This window comes from Formica exsecta, unplaced genomic scaffold, assembly GCF_003651465.1.
Source record: "Formica exsecta isolate Colony F162 unplaced genomic scaffold, ASM365146v1 scaffold26, whole genome shotgun sequence".
NCBI lineage: Eukaryota > Metazoa > Arthropoda > Insecta > Hymenoptera > Formicidae > Formica > Formica exsecta.
In genome coordinates, this window is record NW_021849866.1 from 4,005,826 (window position 1) to 4,025,307 (window position 19,482).

The window sequence follows — 19,482 nt, forward strand, 5'->3', positions numbered from 1 at the left end:
AAAGAGAAAAAGAGAGACAAAGCTTTGACAAGTAAATTTTTTGTTAGTGTTAAGTTTAAATCACATTTAAAGCTCTTAATTTATTTTTTATTTAATTTCCGTATAGGTTTTCTTAACTTATTTTATAGAATATTTTTAGAATCATCGTTCGTAATTCCATGCAAACGTCAATACCATATCATTTTAAAGGGAAACAATCGATACGCACGATCGCGGTTGATGGTCTGTTTATCCTTCACCTTCTTTCATTCCTCCGTAAAAGTTTCTTTGCGGTATAAGCTACAAAGTTTTATTAAGGATAATGACCAAGGTCGAATGCTAATTAGGTTACGCGACCTAGCGCAGAAACCGCGTCAAAAACCTTTACGAATGAATACTTCTGCGATTTGTCACCGTTAAATGCACTTCTCTTTGTCTTTGTTTCTTACGAAAGACACGCACTTCGTTTTCGAGTAAAAATGACTCGACTGAATATTGATCAAATATAATGTCACACGAAAAAAAAAATGTTTCTTTGGGAATCGAATCAAACTCGCGGTTTAACTTGAATCATAAAATTTCAATTATTTTATTTATTGCGAGTTCAACATCAGAACAATAAGGGAGCAATTATTTCTAATCAGCAGATCGATTAAAGTTTTATAAAGCGCTTAGAGTATAATATACCGTTTCTGTAAGTATTTATCAATAATAATAAATTGAACCCAATTGAGAGCCATTACGCGTTCACCTCTGTTCAGTCGTCATTGTCGTCAGATTGGATAAGATTCGCTTCGGCAAAGAAATACCTACGAAGCTGAAGTCGAATTGGAATAAAGTCAGTGAACCGTATAGTGTGTTTGAAATTATGTCGATATTAATTAAAGAAATTCCATTGATTGTCGGCTGACGTTTTATAATAGCGAGAGATTGAAGAAAAAAAGTTAATAGACTGCAATAAATCTCATAAACATGGGACATCCGTTCTAGATGTTGTCACAATCTTCGCGTTGTAGAAAGGAGTTCAGGATCGTATCTCTTTGCGACTCTTTGGGTATTGCATGTATGTATAACCTCGAAAGCTGCAGCATTTTATTTTGCAAAAGAGATATGCACATAGATAATATAGCGTGTGACATCAAATAAACTGTTTCAACTAATGAGAAAGAATGGGATACTTTCTAGTTAATACAATTAGAAATACATTTTAATATAGGAGAAAAAATTAATTAATAATAAATAATTAACTAAGAATTAAAAATAATAACAAAATAAATAAGTACTCACGCTCGAAACTTCTGATTGCTTTTTGTTAACATTAATTTGCAACATTGACCAAACAATTCACTATTATTAAGCATATATCTCTCGATCTACGCATCTGAATATAAATTTCTCGATTTGTTATCTCACGCGATAATTTTGAATAAAAATATAATTCTCTAAACACGTGAATGCGAGCTCTTTAGATAGGGAAATATGAGATACCGTTAGCGTGGCATTAAAAAGATCGATATGTCAGAGGCGCGCTTTGATTTGGAACGTAGATCGTATAAAAATATTAGCACACATATTGGCACGCATATTGGCATTAACTAAGCGACTCAAATGCGAAGATATGCTTAAAATCTGTCTTGAGAACACGCAAAGCCCCGAAAAGTCATTATCCCGAGATTTAAAACGTGGGATAATAATCCGAAGAATTGGCTTTTTATACTGTCATCCCACTTTACGGGTCGCAGGACATTTTTTCGGATCTTTACATGCCTGTTGACAACCGTTAAAATAAAAAATATTGGCGAAAAAACGGTCTCTTTTCTAAGAGATTGCACACATCGTGCTTTAATAGTTAATATTTTCTCGAGAGGTAATATTTCATAAATCTCGTATATAAAGAGCGAGTATTCGCTTTGTAAATTTTTTTTAAATAAACGTAAAAAGCTTCTACATATTTCAAGATACATCTAAAGATTGAAGTAAAAGTGTCATTAGACAAGGTACAATTACGCGTTAAGAATCCACAGTCTTGACTACGATAATAGATTGGGAAACAGTACAAATGTCATATGGATAGGTTTATGTATATCCATAAAGCAAGCTAGATAATTCGCACGAACACGAGCTTTATTTATTATCACAGGTTCCTGCATCGCGCATAATCGGCAATCAATTGTTGAATGCGTGTGCAATGCAATCAAGTATGAAAATACACTCGATGATACCCGGAGTACAATTATAACCATTTCGATTATAACGTTTAGATATATATATACACAACCTTTCTATAATCTGCCGACTGAGGGAAAGGGAAGGACGCGATTTGTTTGTGATTCCCGAATCATGCCGCCGTAACCGATAATTAATACCATCACAAGCGTTATCAAACGATATCAGGAAGTCATTAACGGCTCTCTTAATATAATCAACCGACGACACCGATTACGCATCTCGAGCAATGTCTATTACGAGTAAAAGAGAGTTATCGAGTCAGTGTATGTCGCGTATTTCATTCCACTTGGCAATTGCCGACGCGAACTAGTTCATTAACGATAACCGAACGATCCAACTGATCGCGGCAAAAATATATGAATTTAACTCGTAAAAATCTAACGACTGAGATATCGTATTTATGTACTGCATATAAATTTATAAGCTGTTCGTTTGGAAGTAAGCTAGGTTTTAACGATGATCCGATACGGAGGTTTGAATTTCATTTATCTCGAATTAAAATCACAATCCATTCATTGAGAATAGACTTGCTCGCGGCAAGAAAGTATCAATTTCTTGAAGAATCAGAATAGCCTTTCAGAATAGCAAAGAATCAGCATTCATATCAAAATACATAAAATGATAAATGAAACTCTATTCTATATTCTATCGCGGATTAAAAATCGTCAAAAGCAGATTTAATACTTGTCATTACACTTAAAAGTTTTTGATTAAATGAATTTATGATTTATTAAATATTGTCAATTATCGATTTTTTGATAGAATTATGATTTTAATTGATTTTTTTTTGTTTCATTTCTTATGATATATTCCGGTATTTATGTTAGAAAAATTCGATCATGATCCATGGCGGCATATACTATAGTATGTATGATAATCGCATAAAAATCTCTGTTAATCATAAATTATTGGAATTTGAGAATCGCGGTTATATATGGGATATAACGGATGATTTTGATAGAAATCGGCAGATATACTCATAACTTATGCCTATTCTACGATCATAAACCGGTATGCAAAGCCATAAATAACACGTTGTAGGACTCGATGCTTAAATCACATGCTTTAATGCTATAATGCGATTGGCTATACCAATGGGATAATAAACTAGCACAAACTGTTACCAATATTAATATTCGGTGTCGATACTCTACCGTATAGACCACGAATATTCGTTAATTCGCGAAATACGCGATTATAATTGATTATCGTTATATACTATAGAATTTTTGATATTTTTAAAAAGTTCAATGATCGCTATAATTTGCATATATTTAAATACTGCTCACATTTTATATGAACCATGAACGGTTAGCTGATTTAAAAATGAGAAAATATTCCGTATGAGTGGTGTTTCTCCGTTACATAATCGTACTTTAAATAAAACATGTATGACGTTCTGGTCTACTTCCAATGATATAATTATTATCAACATTTACGCATACATTATTGTACTTAGACTTTAACTGGCATTTTTCTTTCTTTTCACTATAATATTTTATATCAAACTATTTCCTTTTTTGAAGTTTATTAGAATTTTATATTAAATTTTTAATTTACTCAAAGCATTTTCTAATATTCATAAATAAAAAACAACAGTTCGGTATTTATAAATAAAAAAAAATTAATAAGATATGTTATAAATTTGAAATAATTTTCAACCTCGAAATACTTAGACTCTATAATGATACATTTAGTTTAGAAGATCTAATCTTAATATATATTAAATCGGATTTTTCTCAGGTTAATTATATGCACAGGATATATACACAGAATAGAAAATATGCATACATGATATATACGTGCAAAAAAGATGCACAATCTCACGTATGCAACAGTCGACTAGGAGTGGCACCATTATCGCGGCGGTCAACACATGTTTATCGATCTTATCCCGTTAAGTTCGACTAATGTGTACAACAGCCGGTCTATCGAAGAACGTTCATAAGTATTCACCTCGAAATCGCATCTTACGACCGTTAACTATTGCGATAATAGTGTATCGATTCGCCAAGATTTATTGGTATCTCATTAAGAATCCGTGAAGTTCAAGATAACTGACGGCGTGTAATATACCTAAAACCTAAATGATTACAAGAATTTAACATGAATCTAGATAAACGTAATTCGAACATGTATCGCGTTTTCGCTTTCTCATTTTCTAACTTTATTGTCGAACAACTATTTTTTGCCTTTATATAATATTTCCATACGTGTATGTGTGTATCGTAGCAAGATATTTAAAATGTTCAAATCGAGTCTTTCTCGAAATGTTTTTCTCATTCTTAATTACTCGTGTATTTCACGAGTTCTTTCAATTTTACGATTTTAATCGATGCTCTTTTAGCGTTGTATGTTCTAAACTGTCTCGAATAATATTTGAGGATAATGAAGAAAATATTCGATATCTCCATATACATCCACAGAGAGCAAACCGAACGCATGATAATCCTGAACGACGTTGCGCAACAAAATTAGAGCTATCTTTACTTCCGGGACGTAACAGTTAGTTTCCGACAATCCGCGCCTCATTTTTAGTAGACTACGTAAGACTACAAAGACGATACTTTATCATCGTGGAAATGGCTAAGGCCTTGACTCGTATTTTTGTCTCGGATTCAAATTTAAAACGCTATAGTCATTTAACAATAAGATGAAAAGAAACTTCTCAAATCTCGCGTAGTAGTACTAAAAGAGATTAAAGAATATGGATCTTTACGCTGCATCAATTTAACGTAAGATGTGAGCCTGACATCTCAATGTTTATTTGTGTATTAGTGAGGAAAGAAATAAGTGAGAAATATCTTATATGCCAGATACAATGATCGATAAAAACGTGAAAACGAACCATTTTTTTATAGATAAAATTACGCGCGGTTTTGCGCCTCGATTGATTCTACTGTTAACTTTCTAAACTGTCAATAATCGATCATACAGTAACAAAAAAGTTCCTGTTAATAACGACTGGTGAAAGTAGTTTTGCGTTCTTTATCATGGGTATAATTATAGTAACGTTTTCCTCTCGTTCATTTCGAATTATTATAATTACAATATGTTATACAAACCGAAAAATTATCTATCCACTATATACCTATAAATATAAGTGTGTGTTATATATAGAGGAAAAAAATTATACGCGTCTCATATTTTTCTTCATGTTGAATGATCGAATTTCAATATTCATCGAGTCTCATCAATTTAGTGAGTCCATGCATATAAAATATTATTTTTGTATTAATAATTTTCAGATAATTTATGAAGAAAGAGAGAGACAGGAAGGGGACAAAAAATATATATATATATATATATATATAAAATGTGTTTTCAAATATAGTGATGAATTTAACAAAAAAACATGTTTCTTTTTTTTACAATAAAAAACCATTCTCGTGATTTTATTTCGACATAATGCATTCTCTTTTACTAAGTTTTATTCATTCTTTGTACATGATCACATATTTTGGCGAACTCGACCTCGCTATCATCGATCACGGTAGCTTACGTAAATCGTAATTTGTGTTGGAGCCACATAATCGTGGCGTCTATGAACATGGGCAGGATTCAACCAAAGTCATCACTCTATAAATATTCATCGACGCTACTTTAATAAGATTCAGTTTAGGACTTATTTTAATGCATAAGATTACGAAACTACATTTCTCACAATTACATTTCTCACAAGAAACCCAATGACAATATTCCGAATAAACATTTATGTCGAATTATTTTTATTTTTTATTACACTTATATATATGTATACATTTTTTATTAACTTTTTTGTTAACTTTATTTCTTATTTTATATTATTTTTTTATTTTGTTCAACTTGCTTCTATTTAAAATGTGCAAAGAGTATGGATATTTAAAGAATTTTAAAAGAATTTTAAAGTAGATTCTGTGATCGTTGATAGTCTAGCATAATATTATGATCGAATCGATTGAATGCAAAAAAGATCCTATGAGGGATCCGGGGTCGATCGATCCATCGATCTTAAGTAGTACCTGCCTATCTGAATTTAGATGAGGATAGTTCTAGGGTCCATGATTGAGTGGTTCTTCGCGATGAACTTCTCAGAATTCTATACTGCCACGATAGAATTACATTCCTACGTTTAAATTACAAATCGACACATGAAAGATCATCTTTTTGGCATACAAATGAAGCATAATGAAGGTATAATACACGTTCTATTCATGGGGTATATTATATAATTTATATAATATATTATATAAATTATATATATTTACACATGTATATAAATGTATAAACTTTTTAATTAATTCTATAAATAATGTTAGCCTTTCATATACACAGTGACAGATATTCAAAACTATTTTTCCCAAAATGAAAAAATTCTATAAGAAAAATCATTTAATATTTTCCACTTACTTTTTTTTATACAGAATTATTATTTTTTCGCGGTTATATTAGACATATAGTTTGTGTGTGTGTGTGTGTGTGTGTGTGTCTATATGAGAGATAAATGTAAAATAGTTTTGACATTATTTTCAGCTACAAATTGTATTAATTTTTGTTATTCTATCATTACTTCAAAATTTCATTAATGTAATACTCGATATATATAGATAGAGAATGGATTAAAATTATATATTGTACATGTTAAGAAAATTTTGAGTTAATGATAAAATCGAAAAATATATGCAATTTTTAGCTAAAAATATCGGCAAGGATATTTTATTTTTCCTGTAGAAAAATTTGGAAACATAGAATGTTTAAAATTTTTCTGAATATACACTTTATTGCGAATCGTAACTGAACGATATATAGCTTCGGCTGTAAATTATAAGCGAGATGAAGTTTTCTACACACACATGCACGCTAATACATGCACCGTTATGCGGAAATCCCTGCGGCAATGAGATTAATGAGAAAAATTGAAGTCATGCAATTAAATCGTAAAAAGGCCATATATGTGATACATACACACATAGACATACAAACATATTTTTTTATATCATCGCCAAGGAGACAGAAAGAGAGAGATATGTTATTTTTTTTATGTTTAATCGCATCGAGAGAAACGCGTCGTTATCCAGTTTTTTTTATGGAATCTTCAGATTAGAGTTAGTCACGATGTGTGACTAATCGTTTTTCGAGATATAACTTGATTATATGATTACATTAACTCACGATCAATTATATATTATCTCTATCGTTGTGGAGTTTATTAATAGTCGATATCTCGCCGGGATTCAGTTAATGAAACAATTGTTTGTATTTCCCTTGAAAACTTTTCACTAAGAAATTTATCTTACGTGATTTATTATCAGTGATATAAACAGAAAGAGGATGATACTACATGAAAAGATGAGTTCTTTATTTTGCTTATTTTTTCCTATATATCATCATATTTCGATTGTTCCACTAAAAACAGACTACATGGTTGAGTCGTCAAATTGAATGACTGACGTCGACTTTCGACACTCAAAAGTCTGAGACTTACAATTAGTTGAAATCTCGCTGAGTTAATGTCAAATGTTGAATCTATCTTAATTCTTTTCTCATTGATGAACACTGCATTGAATGCGTTTATAAACGTAATTTACGGTGACATAACGTTAATTATTCGCTGACGTAGTGCTTTAAAAATCAATCGCAAGAAATGTAAATTTTACCAAGTCCTTTCATAAAACACATTAGATAACGACAAAACACTATGGAGAATATAGTTCTCATTTGCATTTATTCATTATGTCGATTCTTTATGGATTTAAAGTTTAATTGTGCTTAATTGTACACGTCGATAATCGCCAAATGTTTCTCATAAAATCAATTATAATCTTAAAAACAATTCATTATTATTTAATGGTTTATTATTTAGGAAAATATATTATTTATTCATTATCTTCAACAATTTGTATTTTTTATGTAACTTAATCAAACGTAATTAAAAGTGTATATACTGAGGATTAAAGAGAATGTTTTTAATATATTAATACAATATTATATAATTTTTCAAAAACTTCAAACGTTCCTTTAAATATCCATCATTTAAAAAAAAATCGAATTTTGCTCCACTTAATAATTGTTTTGTATTAAAGCAAACTAAAAACAAAGCTTTGCATAAAATTGTCTCTACCATCCAAGCTTAGATACTTTAAAAATATAGTCTCTGCTTCTCCTGTTTTACTTCATCAGAAGCACCGTAACTGCGTTAATGATTGCTTTTTCAAAAAGCTCATCGCGCTTCATGGACAGCTTTCCGGAAGTATTCTCCTGACATTTTCGACAAGGCCAAACGATGTCTTACCCTTTAACGGTCGTTACTCTATAGACGGTATCAAAGATATTGTCGCGAATCGAGCGGACGTCGCCGTCCTTCCTGTCTATCAGCTCGTGGAAGTGCAGCGTCCTTGCATTCGAGAAGTCCGGCTCCGCATCCTGCGTTATCTCCATTTTTAAACGGGCCACGTATATCTTCGTTTCGAAAACGCGGAAATTGACTTCGTGAACGACAACTCGGCGACGTTTCTCGCGGCCGGCGATCAAACGACGAGCTTTTCGCGTATTAATGTACGCTCGCGCGAGAGAACTGCACGGAACAAACTTCCATCGTGCATGGTGCGAGTTTCTATTGTCTCCGAGACACATATGCGTGAAGGACGACGCGCTTCGGGAGACGTTCGTAGGGCGCGTGTGAAATTTATGGAAAAACAATAGATAAACACAGTATACCGTATACCCCGCGTTCTAACATACAGGATATATCAGATAAATTGAACGATTGAAGGAGTTTTCAAAGTCGAAAAACTAAATATGTAAATATATACACATTAAGTTATAAGAAGTTATTAAAGTCTTTCCGTAAACTCTTGTGAAAATTAATCTCAATTTGGTTCTCCGATTATAAAATTAATTTTTTCACAAGTTTTTAAGAGATTGAGTTGTTATTGCGCTCAATACTTTAATTGCACGATATGGTAAAAACAAATTCTGAAAATTTTCAGGAAATGGTGTTAAAATTTAAAAAATTCTAACAAAAAAATTACGTTTTTCTAGAAATGTGGAAATTGGAAAGAACTTTGTTTTTCGCGTCACGGAAAATCGCTATTCTTATTATTAGCGGCACATCTTCGAATGAGAAAGCCGTTAGTTAGCGTGTTTGAAAGGCATTTTACACGACACTTTCACAAAATGTCGGCTAATATGTGCGCATAATGATGCCATTGTTATGCGTACATGCTTCTTACGAAGGAGCCGATTTAAATGTTTCACTCCCGCGCGCGACATATGCGAACGTAACGAACGACATGTTCAACATAAGCGAATATAATGAATATAAATGAAACCAGTGGATACATTCGAAATCTTTAAAATATCCATACAAAGTGTTTATATATCTACGTGATTATAAATTCCTTTCACCAATACTTTGTGTGCGAAGTATTTTTTTCTTACCACGCTAAAAAATATTTTAATGGCAAGCTCTATAAATGTTTCAGATATAATTATAATTATATAATTTAATTAATTCCAATTTTCATTTTGCTTCCTCATAGAGGAAGCTTTGTTTTCGTGACAAAATTTTTTTTCGTGTTTTCTATGCCAATGTGTTTAGAATGTTCCAAAACGTCGAAAAATCATATTCCTAAAAAAAAAATTGAAAAATCCGCATGCTTAAAGCAGCTTAAGCATTGTAAGATAAAATGATGAGGAAGCAATGTGCAAGTTTCTAATTTGCACAACTCTACTTGTTTTATAATAATTTTGGAGTTTTATTTTGACGAATGCGAATCATCAAAGGAAAAGCAATAAAAATACCTTTATTCATTACTTGTTTATCTGTGCGTATTATTTTGTTCATCTTAACGAGAGATAATATAATGAACAAACTCGTTTTTATTGTTCAAACTTTTCTTCCCACGTCCCTTTCTCTCAATTTGCAAAAGTGACAATGTTTTGCTTTCGCGATACAACAATACTTGTTGCTGATACCCGCTTTTAGGAGAAAGTCAATAAATATCACCCGCGAGATATAATGACATGCAATCTAATACATAATCTGTTTTCGCGTTGACACAGCAATGCGTTTCGACTTTATTTTCATGGTCCCACGTCCATGGTCCATTGTTGTTCATTGAAAAGCGACGATGTGCATTCTAATAGCTTCAACGCGGATTCTCTCGATTAGGTATTCCGATGCTATCGCTCTACGTTTGACCTTAATTACCGCACATCTTCAAGCGATGCCTGGTTCATTGTTGTTCAGGACGCACCTAATTCAATGTCTGTATTCTACATATTACAGAGTGATTAAAATGTAGCTACGCCCTCCACCCCAAGTAGCATATTTGTGCTCAATTTCTACCGCAACATCTTGTGTTAAATTACATTTGCATTTTACAGACTTTACAGGAAGAATGCAAGTTTAGTCCGGATGCACAATCAGTTTGATATAATATATTAATCAAAAAAATCTAGTGTCAAAGTGCTAACTGTTTATTATTACTAATATTTTCCTTGCTTGAAGAAATTTTCCAAAAATTACAAATGTGATTTTTCTTTTTAAAATCGACACGTTGTGATACACACGATCTTTTTGATATATATGTATATATAACAAATTTAAAAAAAAAATGAATTAATTTAACAAGTTGTATTATATGCAGTAATTTTTTTTGAATACTATATTACAAATATTATGTGTAATAGGTATTTTTTCTACATGTTTAAAGGCACTTTAAATATATAGTGAAAGCATAATATGGTATATAAAAGTTACAAGCTTTTATCGACTCGGCGCCACAAATTTTCTCTAACCATTCGGTCTTTCGTCCACCTGATTGCGCCACTGAACGCGAATTTGTTTCCATTCATGCTTCAGAGTTACGCGTGCTTCCGTAGAAGCAGTCGTGTCAGATGGAGGGATTTTTCGCGCGTGCGTAGTCGCGTATGAGAGTCAGATGACCTTTAGCAGCGTACATATGCTATCCAGATTTATGGTATCATTAGGGCCCTTATAAAAAAGCAAAAATATAGAAAGTATCTTCTATAGAAAATTAATAAATTCTATCAGTATATGTACATATATAGCATTAATTTATGTTCAATATAAATTTGACGTATTTTGTATATTATTAATATGAGAAAAGATACGTTAGAAATCTATGTGGATATAAAAGCGCCTCTACGTTGCGCGAATACGAGTCCGTCGAGGCAGCACTTGGTCGCTGCCGTAGTACCTTAGTACGTTATATGTATGGTTAGGTTGGGAAAAATTCCTCCAACTGACAACATCGATTTACAAACTCGTTGCCAAAGCTTTTAAACAAGTGTTTGTACTTTTATACTTTCACGCTGGCTAACTCTAATATCACGGATATGACGGAGGAGGATGCGGCGGATCTACAATTTCCAAAAGGTATATACATTTCCTGATTATATTGTATGCAAATTGGCAGGAATAGAGCTAACCTCACTTCCATGATATTTTTGTTGCGGTAATTTAATAGAAAAAATTAATCTTTTCAGCCTTCAAATTAATTGAACTTTTCATTATAATTGTGTTGAAAGCGAAAATATGTTTAGCTACTTTATATTTTAAAATTTTGTGCGCGTCTCAAAAGAGAATACGGTGCAAATACATTGCAGAAATCTGCATTTGTTATAATGATAACATTGAATATGATTTTGATATTAGATAAAAAATCAAGTTTAATTTTTTTAAATATATATACAGAAATATGTATTGAAGATCTAAATATATAATAAATATATATAGAATATGTAAACAGCCAAAGAGACATAAGGTTTTATTACTGTTTCAATAATAATATTTAAAGCAATGTACAGCTAGATTCATTGTTGACGTATTCCCAAGTATAAAATTTAACTCTTATCTCGAGAAAATATTAATTAACCTGAAATTTAAGTTTGATGTTACGTTAATGTCATCTCACAAAGTTTACATATACGCAGTTCCAAGTAGTTCTGTGTGTGTTTGAATAGAATTTCTATCTTTTGTACTATCATAATTTTAAAATGCCTGCACATCCGAGTGGCGAGGGTTAAGGTAACGAATTTCCTCTTTCAGACTGTTCACTGAGTCCGAGAGACAGGTTTGAGCATGACATAGAACTCGAGATGTCAGTCCTGAAGGATGAAATTCTTACTTCAGACCCGACGTGCCACGTGTGCAGATCGATCCTTGTGGAGCCGTATATTCGTTGTGCCATGTGCAACAACGTTGAGATATGTCCCCTTTGCTTCGCCAAAGGCTGTGAGATCAATGAACATAAAAATGATCACGATTACGTAATTATAAAAAACGAGTTTCCCTTGATCGACGGCAGCGGTTGGACCGCTAAGCAGGAGCTCGAGTTGCTGGACGTCGTGCAGCAATGCGGTTTCGGAAATTGGATCGATGTAGGACGTAGGATACAGGGAAAATCCGCGGAGGAATGTAAGATGCATTATCTGCAACATTACATAAACAATCAGACTCTACCGGGCCTGCCAAGGATCAAGGATACAAAAGCCAGCTTATTCGCTTGCGAACCGATCCCCTACCTATACAAGTTGCAAGATATAGAGGAGCCGCCTAGATTCGCCCTGAATACGATTAACGCGAAGCTATTGGCCGGGTACAACGCGGCTAGGTCCGATTTTGAGGTGAATTTCGATAATCATGCGGAATCGTTGGTGGCCAATCTCGAGTACGACGAGTTCCAATCGAGCGACGACGCGTACGAATTGTCGCAGGCTTTGCAGACGGCAATAGTGCAGGCGTACAATAACAGGTTAAAGGAGCGCGCGAGGAGACGGAGAATCGTACGCGATCATGGACTGATCATCTTCCGCAAGGCTATATCATGGACACAAAGATACGAGAACACGATAACGCGTTCGCTTGTAGAGAGACTGCTGATATTCATGCAGCTCGTGGACGGAATGGAATTTGACTTTCTCATAGAGGGTCTGCATCGCGTTGGCGAGTTAAAGAATCGGATCAATAGACTTCTGGAGTTTAGGGGAAACGGACTCAAACACTTTCATAGTGTATCCATGTTTCAGAAATTGAGCAAGATAAGGCAGGATAACGAGCGGGAGAGAAAACAGTACACGAGTAATCCGGAATACAGTTGGAGAAGTCTATTACCCGACGCCGGTTGCAATAGTCCGATTCCCGGAAACATGCAACGCAAGTCCGCGCCTCCTCTCACGATAAAGGGTCTACCGGGATATGAGAAGTTGAGCACCGACGAGAGAGAGCTCTGCTCCATCGCGAGAGTAGTGCCTGCCAGTTACTTAGACTTTAAGCATCTTCTGATAACGGAAAACAAGAAAAATGGCTATCTTAGATTGGCGCAGGCCCGTATTCTCCTGAAAATCGATGTGAACAAAACGCGAAAGATATATGATTTTTTGGTAGAAACTGGATACATCAATAAACCGGTTCAATGATATTTATTTTTTTAGCAAACTGATATGATGCAGAAAATATGTAGCACACGATACGCAGATACTGTGATATTATGAATTAAGTCAGATAATGTTCTCGCATCATTGTTTTAAGAAAGATTTCGCATTTTAGAAAAAATAACTTTTTTTTAGAGAGTGTCCAAGTTTTATACGCATATTTATAATGTTTTTTTATTTTCTTTAAAGAAATTGGAATTATATAATTGCTATTATTTTATTATAAAAATTAATCAGTAATCGAGGTTATTTAGCAATCAATCAGGTAGTAATTGACAATAGATTGCAATAATAGAATTAAAATATTTCTTTTTAAAAGTTTTGACTAAAATTTGTGAATATTAGTGATCGTAATAAGTAGATGTCGATAATATGAAAGCTTTTAATGACTATGTTTAATTAGCGAAAGTGTTATACTTTATATTTTTTTAATTATTTTTAATCAAGAAATAAAATGTCTCTAGCAATGCGAGGTAGTTTAATTATTATGTACATACTTTTCATATTTATTTATATTACTTCTCATATTATTTATTAAGTCATTAATGTTTGCTAAAAAGCTTCTAAATTTGTACAACTTTGGGAAAGGAATGGCGAATTATCACACATCAATTCTATTATATGATAAAATATTTGTCATTAATTAAACGTTAAGATGATAAATTCCCCTTCGCAGAATTCGAAAATGCGGAGACATTGTTGATATCGGAAGTTTATATGCTATTAGAGCATAGAAAGGCTCAAAATGAATCGGCGGAAGAAGAGCAAGAATTTTCCGAGGTTTTTATGAAGAGCTTGACATACACTAATCGATTCGGAAAGTTAAAAAATAAGGAGACAATTGCAGCCGTTAGAAGGTAAGATATATATATATAAATTAATATGTAAAATATTCCTATGGTACATATGTAACGAAATGTGAATGGCGCAATTAATATAATGCGAAATATTTTACAGTTTGTTGATGCAGAAGAAGCTACATAAATTCGAGATTGCCTCGCTAGCTAACTTATGTCCCGAAACTCCGGAAGAAGCGAAAGCTCTTATTCCTAGTCTCGAAGGACGTCTAGAGGATGAAGAACTCAGAACGATATTGGATGATATACAAACAAAAAGATCTCTACAGTATTGAAAAATAAATTTTTTATATATATGATTTTTACGTTTCTCTCCGATATTTTTGCCAAAAATATAAATGTGAATATAATTCGAATTATAGTTATCATAAATACGCGGCGACAATCTCCCTTTAACATAAAGTTTGTTCTAATGAAAATGTGATATATTAATTTATTCATGTATTGCTATTGGCATTCTCTCTGGCATAAGATTTCATTAAATATTATTTTAACGAGAATTTCGTTTTATCGATATTCATTATAATGAAACTTTACTGTGTTAGAATTGTGTGATATCCAATTATTACGACCACTAATGAAGTTGTGGTTACCGATTCACATATTATACCATTAATGTTAATTAATAAGGACAATATTCTATCTCTCTCTTTCTCCGTAAATTAAAAATTTAAAAAAAAATTTATCATCGATTATATATAATTGTGTTGCAAAGTTATCTTTTAGGAATTTATTGATTATTAATTTTCTCGTATTGGAATTAAAAAAAAAACTTATATATTTGAAAAAAAAAAATTATTAGAAACACATTCGCGCTGTCAGAGAAATCGTATCCAGTTTCCCAATGCCAGCAATTTGCGACGAGTTGAGACAACTCGCGAAAGAAGACGACGCTAATCGCGCCGACGACAACCGCGTATTACTAGCAGGATAATTATGGCTTGGCATAAAGCAGTAGTGGACCCTCATCTTACAACATTCTTGATAACCGGCAGCAAGGTAATCCGCTCTCCTTAGTAAAGTCTTGCTGCTCTCTTTAGCAAAGTCAAGCTTGCGATAAGGATCGATGATGTTGTTCCACCTATCATTTACCGCGAATCCTAATAGTCACTCCTCACTGTGCTCTTTGCATTAATTAAAACATATTGATCTTCATGACCTCTTAGTAGTCTTCTTTTTTACTGACTGTTTTCGCGAGAAATATGTTCCTGCGTTCTTATAAAACATAAAAGAGAGATAAAAGATAATATGATCTTTTTCATTTCTAGTTTTTGAAGACAACAAAGAGATCTACGTCATCGACTTCATTCTTTTTCTTATGTCAGCATACGCTTTGGCGTTTAAATCTAACTTCAGAAGAACGTGCACAATACGAATTTTTCGATTTCAATATTATATATTACAAAAAGAGGACCGAAAATCAAATGTTTCATATTTAACAGTTTCTACGTTTTCTTCAAAGACATACAGATTTTATACGCTGAATTAATAACATGTCATTATTGCACAAAGAATATATCAGAAAATATTGATATTATTAATAAAAAAGTATATATGTATATATACTTTGAATTAAAACATAATAACACAAATTTTTTAATCAAAAATGTAATAAATACTAGCCAAAGTATAAGCCAAAGTATTTTTATGATGGAAGTTTAAATGTGTGTTGCTAAAAATATATTTATCTTTTAAAAAACCCGATAAGAAAAAATGTACTTTCCATAATTAATCAAGTATACAATTATTCCTTTGGGTATTACCTTATTTTGTGTAATTGCTGTTGACGTAAGCGGAATGAGAGGATACAATAATTTCATGATTAGCGACACTTCGTTTTATCATCTCATAGCTTCTAACGGCCATTAAACGACTATTATTAAGACTATTTTATGAATCGTTCGTTCTTGTTTGCGGGAGTTTCCCTAGTCAAATGCAACGCGCGATATCTCGCGATAGGTGTTTACATACCGGTCATATAATGACACTTGCATACGAGTGGCGAGAAGAGAGCGGCGCCGTCGTTGGCGACATGTAATCACCCGCAACGGCACCGCTCCCACGAAGAGGCCTCTTAAGGTAATTACGATGACCCTTAATTGTCCGTAAACTTGGAGAAAATGCGCGAGACTGGTAGTCGATAGCGGAATCGAAACTATTCACGGAAAGACGTTATCTGAATCGGTGGGACTGATGAATCGATCGTTCCTCGAAATAACATCCATTCACATTAACGAAAGATTTTATCGATTTAGTGATTTTAGCTTTTTACGAATTAATTTCAATATTGTTTTTTTTTATAACCATTATTTTTTAGGATTATATGTGAAAAATATATAAATAAAAAGTAAAATAATGACTCACATATTTTTTTTTAATCTCCACTAATGTGTTAATTATATAAAATAATTATTTTATAAAATTTCTACAAAAAGAGAGAATTCTAGAACTTTAGATTTGTTAAAATTAATATTCTCAATTTGTACGTTTAGCCAAAACGTTAATAATTTTTTCATTTTTGCAATTTGAATCAAGATACACGTCAATCATATTATGGAAATGCTTGTAAATTGATGAATAGATGCTGCGCTGGGAGACTCGTTATTTTCACGCTTGTTATTTTCCTAATATGACGTTATTTTCTTGGAATTGCGTAGCAAATACAAGCTGCAGGACGAGCACGCAATAGAGGACGGAATAGAGCCAGTGAAACGCGCAACAAGTCTATATTCGCGCGGTGAGTCCGGTCAATCGATGGAATCAATTTGCATAATGTATACACGCGAACGTATATGCTCGACAATGCCTTGATGTCGTAGAGTTGCCTTTATATGACGATAGTGGAATAACGTTGACGTACGCTAACGTCAATAACATCGCAAAGATAAAACTCATGAAAATAAAATTGGAGTGTATTTTAAGTACCTATATACGGGATATGCGCAGCGAACTATGAATATCATTTTATATACTTTTGTATGAACATCATTGATGTATATGTGATTAGAAATTTTAGTAACAAAATTGTATTTAATTTAATATATATTCAAATCGAAAGATCAATATTATTCTGGATGAAATCTCAAAATAGTATCTGAGAGATCGATATTGTATATGTGCACTAAAATGATTTACGATTCCGCTTACTCGTAAAACAATTCAGTATTTCAAACTTTAACGAGCTCGCGCTTTTAAGCGAGTTTCTCCAAGTACTAAACTCTAAACGATTATCAAACTAATGATGCTGCAGGATATGGTTCTATTGTTTTAATGTACCTTTAAACGAGCTTTGAACTGTTGGTATAATGTAACAACGATTAATAATGTACGGTTAATGTCTCACGCGTAGTCACATAACCACGAGTCATGGAATAATATATTGTCTAACAATGTACATTGTTATAATGATATATTGTATTTTGTATGAATATGTTTTTTCCTGCAAGCGGAATACGTTTTAGATCTCTGTTAGAAAAATAAATTTCGGGAATTAAATTCCATTTGTATAATTCTACGTTATCCGAAAGAAAATATAAATACCGGAATAAAATTTAAAACGGGTCATTTTAATTAAAAAGTAATATTTAAATCTCTTACATGCAGTTATTAGACATATAAGAATATCTTCAAAAATTTAAGAAAGAAAATATTGCAGGAAATAATTGGCGTATAAATTTATTATTCTATTAAATAGTTATGAATTATTATAAATTCATCTCTCTCCTTAAATTCTAACGCAAATTTAAAGTGGGATATTTTAATTAAAAGCGATATTTAGATCTTTTATATACAGTTATATAAGAATATCTCCCCAAAAATTTAAGAGAGGAAATATTACAAAAAATAAATTAGGCGCATTTATTATTATGCTAATTAGTTTGGAATTATATAAATTCATCTTTCTTCAAACTTTAACGCAAATTTAAAACGAGATATTTTAATTAAAAGTAATATTTAGATCTCATATACAGCTTCTAGATATATGAGAATATCTCCAAAAATTTAAGAGAGGAAAAAATTTAGAAAATAATCGGCGCATAAATTTATTATGCTATTAAATAGTTATAAATTATTACAAGAATATCTAACATGAATCTTACCTATTTTATTATAGAATCAAAGTCTAGAAGAGCAATGTCTAATTCGAAATGGTCCTGACATCAACAGTGAGACGAGTAGAAGCGAACGGGCGCTCCTACCTCGACCTGTACGGTGCACGGTCAGCGATCGAATGAGGGAGCGGGCCTTGTTGACATTCGACAAGGCGTCGCGGTCGGTTCGGTCCGCGGCAACCGAGCGCGGCCGATCGTGGCCGAGGATTGCCGAGCGCGAGCGAAGCGCCACAGTGCGGCGGAGTCGTCCCGAAGATACATTCAGTCTATTCTAAACCGGCGCGCGGGCTATACGTTGACGCATCCTGAACCTCGCGAGCGCGATTCCATCGCGCATCGTCGCTTTCGCCGACGATCTTCGTCGGCTCTCGCGATATATCTTTGAACAGGAAACGTCGCGCGTTCGGACACACGTAAAACTTGTGCGAAAACCGTGTTTAAAGAGCGGAAGAGAGTGCGCTTCTTGTCTCTTCCTCTGTACCTTTTTCCCGCGACTTGCTCGTTTTTGAAATCCGCGCGTGTTTGAAAGCCCGCGAGGAAGTTACATCGTGACGGAGAAAAGTGAACGCTTCGAAACAAATCGAGGTATTGTACACCGTTTTAATCCGCTACTGATCTTTCTCGTTCTCCGTCATCCTCTTCTCTGTTTTTTGTATTATTTATCGTTGTGTTATTTCCCCTCTCTCTCTCTCTCTCTCCTGTCCCTCGCGCTCTGCTCGTTCCTCCGCGTACATCTTCCTCTTTTTCTCGCCTTTTCTTCCTCTCTCGTTCGCACCGACATCGTCTCGTGAGGTCAGTGCCTGCTCGATCGGATCCTGAGCAGGAACATATCGGTGGAAGAGAAGAACGACGATCTCCCTCTCTTT

The 19,482-nt window shown here is 33.2% G+C and overlaps 2 protein-coding genes and 1 long non-coding RNA gene across 5 annotated transcripts in view; 2 read left to right on the forward strand and 1 right to left on the reverse strand.

Moving 5' to 3' along the window:
- LOC115236695 (neprilysin-2-like) overlaps nt 1-8,921 on the reverse strand; it is a 66,508-nt gene extending 57,587 nt beyond the window's left edge. Inside the window, exon 1 of the mRNA XM_029809301.1 lies at nt 8,480-8,921. Coding sequence (XP_029665161.1) covers nt 8,480-8,820 — 341 coding nt within the window. The 5' untranslated portion in view covers nt 8,821-8,921. The remainder of the gene's footprint in view (nt 1-8,479) is intronic.
- Nucleotides 8,922-10,876: 1,955 nt separating this feature from the next.
- LOC115236693 (DNA-directed RNA polymerase II subunit Rpb4-like) lies at nt 10,877-15,001 on the forward strand. 3 transcript variants are annotated; one of them, XM_029809300.1, is made up of 3 exons: nt 11,399-11,590; nt 14,324-14,504; nt 14,605-15,001. In XM_029809300.1, exons 1-3 carry the CDS (start codon nt 11,551-11,553, stop codon nt 14,777-14,779), a joined length of 396 nt encoding a protein of 131 aa, XP_029665160.1. In that variant the 5' UTR covers nt 11,399-11,550; the 3' UTR covers nt 14,780-15,001. The 3 variants fall into 3 exon arrangements, 2 of the variants coding, with proteins under 2 accessions (XP_029665159.1, XP_029665160.1); XR_003884228.1 differs by having other exon boundaries at nt 11,469-11,590; nt 12,263-14,504; nt 14,605-14,705; XM_029809299.1 differs by lacking the exon at nt 14,605-15,001 and having other exon boundaries at nt 10,877-11,590; nt 12,263-14,504.
- Nucleotides 15,002-18,620: 3,619 nt separating this feature from the next.
- Nucleotides 18,621-19,482, forward strand: part of LOC115236697 — a 65,661-nt gene continuing 64,799 nt past the window's right edge. Inside the window, exon 1 of the long non-coding RNA XR_003884230.1 lies at nt 18,621-19,201. This is a non-coding gene — a long non-coding RNA (uncharacterized LOC115236697). The remainder of the gene's footprint in view (nt 19,202-19,482) is intronic.

Bases quoted from the DNA above. Each gene is read 5' to 3' on its own strand.
- LOC115236693 (XM_029809299.1), top strand. From the start codon at position 11,551: ATGACGGAGGAGGATGCGGCGGATCTACAATTTCCAAAAG. The intron at 11,591-12,262 runs GTATATACATTT...TTCCTCTTTCAG, and splicing joins GGATCTACAATTTCCAAAAG to ACTGTTCACTGAGTCCGAGA.